Here is a 9,271-nt window from a genome sequence, read left to right as displayed (position 1 = left end):
CTGTATTGCCGCTAGCTTTCTGCATTTATTGCTATATCCTTGTCGCAGTTATGCCGCAGAAGAGACGCGCTAAAGACGCTGTTACAGCGTTAACAACAAAGCGTCCTAAACCTACACCTAGCAGCACCTACAGCTAAGCTATACCTATTAAAAGCCTTTAATCGTCACCTCGTCTGTCGCCCTGTAAAGCCCTAGTTGAAGCGTCCTAGGTATTAAGTTTCAAAGCGCAATTGCGCGAGTCGCAAATAGAGGAGTATATTAACCCACCCACTGAGGGCAGCGAGGAGGCAACGATAGCAACCAGCGAGTCTAACAATACAGCTTTAGACGAGGAGTTAGAGGATAACTTTAATAGCATTAATTAGGATCGTCTCCCTCGGTTTATAAAGCCTATAGCGTCGCAGCGTTACAAGAAAAGCTAGGTCTATAACTACAGCTAGCGCGTCGCGCTGCGAAGCAATCCTCAACGCATATATTTCGTATGCCGCTATTGTTACGAGCATAAGCTTATTAACCTCAGCGTCACGAAGGTATACAAAACAACAAACTTAACGTCTTCTGCCTATCGACACCTTAGAGAGAAGAGACGCGGCTATAGCCACTAACCACCTCACGTAACAGCTCGTTCTACAACGATAAGTGTCCTCCAACAAGTACTTACTAGCAATCGGGTTAGCCAAAGTATCGCGAACGAGCTCTCCGGCTTTAACTCCTAGCGCTTTCAGCTTAACGCAGTTAGCTAGCTTATTAAAGCTAACCTCCCACTGTCTACGTTTAAATCGCCAGCTTTTCAACAATTAATATCGTTAGCTAACGTCTAAGCAGAAGCGGCACTATAGACGTCCCACAACAGCGTCTCTTGTTACGTTATGCGCCTGTACAACTACTTACAGCCGCAAGTCGTCACAGAACTGTCGCGGGCACAAAGCAAGATACACATAAGTTTTGACAGCTAGACAACAAAAGGTAGCAAGCGTAGGTTCTTAGGTATCGTTGCCCACTACGTTAACAAGCAAGGCGATATTGTAGACTTACCTATCGCGCTGCCGCAGTTAACAGGCGCCTACAGTAGACATAGGATAGCAAAGGTTGTTATCTAAACGTTAAAAGAGTTCGGTATAAACGCTCAACGTATTAGCTACTTCGTACTTAACAACGCAAGCAATAACGACACCGCGATAGACGCAATTGCGCTAACAATAGGCTTCAACCTACGCCATCGCCGCCTCCGTTGTAGTCCTCATACAATTAACCTTGTCAGCTAGATGCTCCTCTAGGGAGAAAACAGTGCCTCGTACAACAACAATACCGCTAAGATTACTGCTAAAAGCGAGTATATAAGCGAGTAGAGGCGCGATAGGCCCTTAGGCGTACTCCTAGGTATCGTCAACTACATTAAAACACTACAGCAATACGCTCTTTTTGCTGACTTTCAGCGCCTTGCCTATCGCGAGCTACTAGCTAACGCACCTCCTAATAAACGCAAGATCCTTGAGCCCGTCAAGCCTGTTATTACACGCTAGAACTCCTTCTACTTGTGCTTTGAGCGCGCTGTACAGCTTCAACCAGCGATTAACGCGTACGCCAGCCACTATATAAAGCGTATACAGGACGAGGATACCTACGCTAAGTCGCAGCGCAACAAACTGCCTCACGCGCCACACTAGATAAGATCAGACAGCCTTACAACGCACAATTAGGCGGTAGTTACAGAGTATATAGACGCTTTAAAGCCGCTAAAAGCTGCTACAAAGCGCCTTAAGAGGCGCGGCAACAGCGGGAGGTTTAGCTGTATCGCTAAAGTTATCCTAGTATTCGAGTATATACTTAACTACTACGAATTGCGCGTACTAGCTTACGAGGCCGTTAAGTATAACGCCTACGACGAGGCGCCTGAGGACCACCTTGCGATTAACATGCGCGCAGCGTAGGCGAAAGCTAGCGAGTATTACTCTAAATTAGACCTATCGCCCGCCTACTACGCAGCTACGATACTCTACCCGTATTACTAATCGTATTGCGACAAATCCTAGGGTACTAAGAAACCTAGCTAGCTTGAGTCTAACAACCTTAGTTTCCGCGGCTTGTAGGCTTAATACAATACTAGTTAACTAGCTGTACGACGCCTAAAGGTACTATCGAACGATATAGACAACGCAATCGACAGCATTATTAATCCTACAACTGCCAGCAACAGCGACGAGGCAGCTAACAACAAGTATACCCAGTAGAAGCTGTGCGAGCGGCGGGTGGAGAAGGGCAGCGAGTACGCCAACAACCTAATAAAATACTAGTTATTAATGCGGGATCGCTATCCTCAACTTAGCAAGCTTGCGCTTGACGTACTGTCTATCCTAGCGTCGAGCTGCGAGTGTGAGCGTATGTTCAGCGAGTTAGGTGATCTCCTAGAGCCTCGCCGACGAGGTATACAACCACGACTTCTAGCGGCAATACAGTGCGTACGACGGTGGCGTACAGCTGGTCTAGGCGACGATAAACTCAACAACAGAAACTCTATAACTAACGATGAGATAGAGGCGTTGTACAGCGTAAGCGCGTGGGACGTTAGAGACAGCAGCAATACTAACAGCGATTCGGAAACTCAACTCTAAAAAAAGTCACGATATAGCTAATACTACCTATTTGTATAGCCTTAAAAACGCTTTGACTATTAAGCCAATTAAGCCAAACAATCAAGCTGGCTTGTTTTAACCTACCAAGCCAATCAAGCTAAGCTGAAGTAGAGGCACCCAACAATCAAGCCAAGCTGGGGTACCCAGCTTGCTTGGCTTGATTGTTGACAAGTCTGCAAAACGCGATGCGAAGACAATGAAGCTGTCCGGTTAGCATTTTGTTTCTCTTTTCTGTCAATATAGAAATCGCAGTATTCAAGCACAACACAAAGTACTCATATTTATCTCACTGTTCTAGATCTCTAAGCGTTCCATACCTAATGTCATGACACTTGCGCCGGCAACCCGCGATATGCTTTAGGCAGTAAGGTTAGCGCGACACGGTGCGACTTCCAATGCGAGTGAGACCTACCAGAGTAGAGCCTCTTGTCTCTTCGTTCCGTGTGCTGTCCTTGCATTGCATAATACCTCAACTTTTGAGCTGGCGTGCAGTGGATATCAGGAGCGAGTTCTTCCTTGCGGCATCCTAACACTAAGCGTCACAGTTGCTAAGCAGCGGCCTCGCTAATACCAAAGCCGCCGATGACCTTCTCACACCGGCTGCCTCGGCCTCCACTACATTCATCACGCGCACCGAACACACCGATACGCGTTCTAGATAAGCTGGCTGCTGAGTGGTAGCCAAGAGGACCTTTATAGAAGTCTTTCGCCTATCATCAATGTTATGACTATAGCTTGATTTGTCATACTGGTTTGTTCATCATGTCTGACCTTATTTCCCTTCTTATCGTCGGTGTCGACTTCGGCTGGAGTGAAGTTAATCTCATCGAAAAGATCGACGTTCCTAAGATCCGCGCGTCAGTGCTGAAAGGCATTGAAGATCTGAAGAACACATCTGGTATCGAATGCGACGTTTACTTCGTCGTTCCTGATAAAGAGACCCTCTTCGATGAGTCTTCGATCAAGCTCCGAGCAGGCCATGATGGAAAGCCATGGACAGCAGTGATAGTGGGTTGAGGCACACGAGGGAACGGTGACATGACTTCTCTGTTCGAGCGGCTTGTCAACACAATTAAGGACGAATCATCACTTCGAATACTATTATTACCTATTACCTCCATCGTCATGACCTTTGGATGCAACATCTTCTGTACTGTCCTTGTGCTACATCTTTCCAGTCCGTGCCACAGATCTATAGAATCCATCACCCGCCTCTCCGCTGTTCCAGGAATTGGATGTCGAACAAGGCACTGACATTACGTATGAATTAAGTAAAAGTCTTTAAAAACTCATGCAATTCGTAATTGACTTCCTCTACTGCCTGTAGTGGAACAAAGTGTCCCGCGTCAAGAGTTCGGATGCGGGCGCGCGGCGCAAAAGGAAGCGTGTTGTTCAATTGTACGCTTGGTTGAGCGACTGGATCATCATTTCCGACTATTATAAGGGTGGGCTTCAAAATAGTTGGAGAGACAGACCGTAGAGCTGCAGGAATATCAGTATACATAGATGTACGGGGGATTTTGATTGCAGGTTCGTACCGGCTGCGTCGGCGCTATTGACACCTCGAAGATTCGCTCTGTACCAGTTTAGACCGCCACTGAGTCCTCCTTGACGTTCGACAATAGATTTCCATTGTACTTTAGTTACTTCGGATATGTATGCGCCGCCGTATGGTGCTTGGCGATCTTCAGATAGCCAGGTTTCCAAAGCGTTGTAGGACGCAAGATACTGCCGTTGATATGTCTCATTGTTAGTGTACCAGAGGGTGTAGACAGAATCAAGCTATATGCAAGTTAGATAATCGATCAGAGAAAGTTATGCAAGCAACGTACATGATTGTCGTAAGCTGTAGTGGCTTCATCAGTATTGTGAAAGGGCCAATATCCGAGCGCAGGATAACCAAAGAAGGTCTCTGACTGATTGTTCAAAGCTTCAATAGTAGCCAAAGGAAGGTCTAAGCCAGGACTAAAATAGCCGAGACTCATGAAAGCCAGACCCAGCAAGCGGTCTGGATTGTACCATTGCAAGGCGCTGACTGCGGAAGATCCACTACAGATCTGTTAGTTGTGTGATTACCTCGTTTGAGGCGCAACAGCAAAGTCCAGAAGTCTCAAGACTCACAAATCGTGTCCGATAGCGACCACCTGGTCAATCCCTTCACAATCTAAAAGATTTACTAGCTCGGAGCTTATGGTCTTCAGCTTGAAGGCTTCCAAGTCAGTAGGGTTATCCGTGCCGCCATAGCCTAGCATATCTGGCGCGATGATACCATAACCATGCCGTTTGAAGTACTCGATCTGGTTTATCCAACCATAAGACGACTCTGGAAACCCGTGCAGAAAGAGAAGGTAAGGCTTCTCGGATTTGAGCGGTTGGGAAAATACGTAACGGTATGTTCTTCGTGAAGGTATCTGAACACTTCGTACAGTATTGACATATGAAGTATTCGCAATGTCGGCCTGCATTTTATCAGCGTACTATAATTAGTTGTGAACTAAGAGCAAGAGACCTACGGTATCTGGTTTGAGGTTGATTTTACATGTTTCGTCGCGAGCTTGAACAGCTAGACCCTGTTTCATCGTTAGTAGACTGAACCTCAAATCATGACTCCCTGGCATCTCACCTGTACAGAGATCTGGAGTGCTTGTAAAATTACCAGCCCGCTTGCCAGAAAGGATCTGTGCTTGAACAACATATTGAATCGAGTTTAGCGACAATCAACGTTCAACTTGAGTGGAACTGTGAGCAAACTGCAGCGTTGTGACCGCGCCGTCTCGATAATATTGAGCTCTACTTATAAAGCCGACTATGCTTTGGAATTGTGCAATTTCCCTTGATTACTTAACATGTATCCAGTCCGTAATAAGGTGTAATATAGCATCTAATGTTAGCTTAGAGACTACTATGGTCTCCGGCATATCTAATGTAAGTAGAGACGCTAAATCGGTGTTACTCCAGATGCCTCTCCTCCGATAAGAGCTAATTACGTGACACGATTTAGATCTGCTTACGTGACTTCAAGACCCACAAAATAAGCCCCCTGCTAGTAGCCCACTTACAAACTTATGCCGACAACTATAGTAGTGTTAGATAGGCGGCAAAAAAGGGCGTTTGTTTGTCCGACGGAGATGGATTACTACGATACCGATACCGCGTACGTGCGTATGATGCGCACCCTACAATTCCGTTCTAACCCTATATCGAAAACTTGCTAGGAAACATAGTCGTTAGCACTTATCTTTGAGGCGTTAACACAAACGCGAAACCGCCGCAGCATGCTCAATAGCGCCTTCTGCGCTGGCTTCTTCGCTACTACTACCTTCGTAAGGCTCGTAGGCTTCGCTCTTATCTCCTTCTTCTTCGCCTCAAAAGCAGCCTTGTTTATCTTCAGTTCCTCGAAGAGGAACTAGCGGTGAGAACGGGTCTTAGCAAGCTGTTGGCAATGCTCTCAGCGGACTGTTCGTGTACCTTCTTGTTAGCGATAACTTGTTAATGCGCTTTCGCCTGGTTGCTTGCGATGCGCCTAGCTTTGACTTCTTCCAGGAGGCGCCTATTAGCTGCCTTAGTAGCACCAGCCCTATACATGCGGACCTAGCCGTACGATCTTGTAGCGCCGTATTTCAGAACATCCGGTCGTTCTAGGTATGGCGACTGTTAGCGCTTAGGCGGAGCATGCAGACCCTTAGATCCTCCCGCGACGTACAAGGTTGAAGTTTAAACGTAGTATTACTAAACACTGCTTATAAGAACTCGGCTGCTTTTATAAGCAATATCACTATCTCCGAGCTAGAAACGTTATTCGGAATAGGAACGAAGTAGACTGGCCTCAGACTAGGTCTTCCAAACTTCCGTCATTCTTAGGGAGCTATACAAGTAGAGGTCCCCATCACTTCATAGTCAAGACAACAAGAATCATCACTCTACCCAAATTATTTGCATACTCCTCAACTCTCACTCACCGCACTCTGAGATCATGGCTTTGCCTAAGATCTATCTCGTCACTGGTGCCAATCGCGGCATTGGGAAGGGCTTCACAGGCCTACTTTTACAAAAGCCCTCTGTTACTGTCATAGCTGCTGTCCGAAACCCAGCACACATAAGCGCGAAAGAGCTCGTTGCGTTACCTATCGCGGAAGGTTCAAAGCTCATACTGGTACCTCTCGACTCTACTTCCAAAACTTCAGCCAAAGATGCCGTCAGAATCCTTAAAAATGACCACGGTATCAAATACCTTGATGTCGTGATTGCCAATGCTGGCATCTCCACCGGTGGTGGAACAGTACGCGATACTGAAGTCGGCAATATCACGGAGCATATTCGTGTTAACACCATCGGTCCGGTCGTGCTCTTCCAAGCGATTGCCGATCTTCTTCAGGCGAGCCCAACCAAGCAGCCGATTTTCGTTGCCATTTCAACATTGGTCGCATCAATCGGAGCCATGGATATGCTGGCCGCTTTTCCAGCGAAACATAGCCCTTACGGAGGCAGTAAGGCAGCCTTGAACTGGTTCATTCGCCGTCTCCATTTTGAAGAGCCTTGGCTTACGAGCTTCGTGTTTCATCCTGGACTTGTCGAGACAGATATGAACACGGATTTTGCTGCTGCGAGTGGCTCACAATGGAAGGATTTCGGGGCTATCAGTGTTGATACCAGTGTGACTAACATGGTTGGTGTAATCGACGAAGCTACTAAGGAGTTTAGTGGAACGTTCAAGAATTACGATGGCACTGCGTTGCCATGGTAGACGTTCTGCCTGGTGTCTCGCAACGCGCGAAGTTTTGTCCTTTATGTAGGACTGCGCTATGCACTCAAATTGTTCAATGTCAGCCTTTCGCAAATGATAGAATGCATTTCTTCTGCAGACATGGACTGATGCTTGTTTTGCGCCGGAAGGGCCCTCACGATGACATTGGATATGGAGGTTGTCGCACAAGACTTTGGTAATAGACAAAACCCAGCTACTTGTAATTGACGACTGCTGGCTGCAACGCCGGGGAATGTGTGGTTGATAGTCAACTTGAGACGGATTTGATCGCGTAGCCGCCAAAAGAAAAAACCCGTGTTCGTCCAAGTGTGGGACCTGAGACAACAGCTAACGATTAGAATCTTGGCTAATGAAGAGCTGATCCTTAGAATGCTATTCAACCCGACGATGTTTCTAAGATTGCTCGAATATACTACTCTCGCTCCCGCGTGCTGAGGGTGTTGCAGTGCTTTTAGACCGAGAACGGTTTGATTGTTGTAACAATAGAGCATTGCGTCGCGTCTATACTACAAGAAAAGAAGGATGCTTAACGTAACGCGAAACTAATGTAGACTTGTTGAGGAGGCAACACTCTAGTCTAATCGTTCACTAATCGCAAGAGATGCTGTAGAGCTACTACTGCACTGCTGTGCTGCTGCGGATAAAGAAGCAGACTATAGCTGTAAACTCTATTAAAATTGTTTTTGCGCCGAATCACCTACTTTCCTCACAACCAACGATGAACTGCAATCCCAGCATCGAGCACCCGTTTCTGATGGGAAAACACATAAAACACTTTACTACAACGCTTAGAGAGGTACCAGAGGCTATTGCATTCTAGCTATACCAAGGCTTCGGTTGAATCGTAGTTATCTCTGAAGCTATTCGGACCGTTGTGCAGTGATAGTCACCGAGATTCTGTCGAACATCATAATATGAGGCATAAGCTTACCCTCTAATACGTACTTGACCCTTCCGATCAACCCGAGTGATTCGACGATAGCATCTAGCTCGATTAGGACACCAAGTTCGCCAAGAAAAAAACATCCGATTTACATGTATATATATATGCATAGGGATGTTAGCACGCTACATTTCCTCCTCGCACTTCACCTCAACAACTCATCACACACTCGTCAAATCACACGATCCAAACCAAACCCACCTTCACAATGAGAGCAGCCATAGTCCCCTTCACCTTCCTCGTCGCCATATTCGGCCAAACCATCTTCGCACAGTCATGTCAACCCGACGGCGGAATCGGTTTCAATATCAACGTTGGGGACCTCGATTCAGTCCGCTGCTGCAGCGGCTGCGGATGGAATAGTTGTCGTCTCGGAGATGTATGTTGTTTACTCTGACACACCAAGATATAAGTTTTCCTCAGTGACTAACCTTGTTTGTTGTTGCTACAGTCACAGGGAACACTTTATTATTGCCCGTCGGCTTCAGGCGGTCGATGCAATTTGCAACCTAGCATGTGTGGATAATTTCAGCAATTTTGCAGGAAGAAGGAATTGAGCAAGGAGGGGGGAAGCTTACAGCGATGTAGCGAGGGGATCCATTTTTCGATGGCTCAATCACGCTATTGTAGAACTTGCATCGACATGAGGCGACCTCTCATATATCTACGCACGGAATAATAAAAAATCTTCACAGGATGAAGATACTTGAGGCTGCGACTTCACGTGGCATATTACGCAGTCAACACTGCTTATAATCGTTCATGTGCTTTCCTCACCCGCCATAACCGTGCCTCATCCCCCAAACTCTACCCAACTTTCCATTCCCCATGTTCTTGTCATCTACAACAACAACAACAACCGCCAACTACCCCATCCATCTCTCCACACACGGCACCAACATAACTCTCTCTCTCTCGTCCTTACCGCCC

The 9,271-nt window shown here is 46.7% G+C and overlaps 4 protein-coding genes across 4 annotated transcripts; 3 read left to right on the top strand and 1 right to left on the bottom strand.

The window, feature by feature from the left end:
* Window positions 1–3,395: 3,395 nt before the first annotated feature.
* AA0111_g12856 (hypothetical protein) lies at window positions 3,396–3,650 on the top strand (the record flags this gene model as incomplete). Its single annotated transcript, XM_028646888.1, has 1 exon — window positions 3,396–3,650. The coding sequence occupies one exon, from the start codon at window positions 3,396–3,398 to the stop codon at window positions 3,648–3,650; it is 255 nt and encodes an 84-aa protein (XP_028499538.1).
* Window positions 3,651–3,900: 250 nt separating this feature from the next.
* On the bottom strand, window positions 3,901–5,328 carry AA0111_g12855 (hypothetical protein; the record flags this gene model as incomplete). The annotated part of the gene is made up of 6 exons (XM_028646887.1): window positions 3,901–4,115; window positions 4,172–4,415; window positions 4,466–4,682; window positions 4,755–5,092; window positions 5,147–5,203; window positions 5,257–5,328. The coding sequence occupies 6 exons, from the start codon at window positions 5,326–5,328 to the stop codon at window positions 3,901–3,903; spliced, it is 1,143 nt and encodes a 380-aa protein (XP_028499539.1).
* A 1,278-nt stretch (window positions 5,329–6,606) lies between these two features.
* AA0111_g12854 (hypothetical protein) lies at window positions 6,607–7,377 on the top strand (the record flags this gene model as incomplete). The annotated part of the gene is made up of 1 exon (XM_028646886.1): window positions 6,607–7,377. The coding sequence occupies one exon, from the start codon at window positions 6,607–6,609 to the stop codon at window positions 7,375–7,377; it is 771 nt and encodes a 256-aa protein (XP_028499540.1).
* A 1,172-nt stretch (window positions 7,378–8,549) lies between these two features.
* Window positions 8,550–8,867, top strand: AA0111_g12853 (hypothetical protein; the record flags this gene model as incomplete). Its single annotated transcript, XM_028646885.1, has 2 exons — window positions 8,550–8,720; window positions 8,793–8,867. 2 exons carry the CDS (start codon window positions 8,550–8,552, stop codon window positions 8,865–8,867), a joined length of 246 nt encoding a protein of 81 aa, XP_028499541.1.
* Window positions 8,868–9,271: the final 404 nt, after the last annotated feature.

The sequence above is a fragment of the Alternaria arborescens genome (assembly GCF_004154835.1).
Source record: "Alternaria arborescens strain FERA 675 chromosome Unknown contig_126, whole genome shotgun sequence".
Lineage (NCBI taxonomy): Eukaryota > Fungi > Ascomycota > Dothideomycetes > Pleosporales > Pleosporaceae > Alternaria > Alternaria arborescens.
This window is presented reverse-complemented; position numbering and strand designations above follow the sequence as displayed.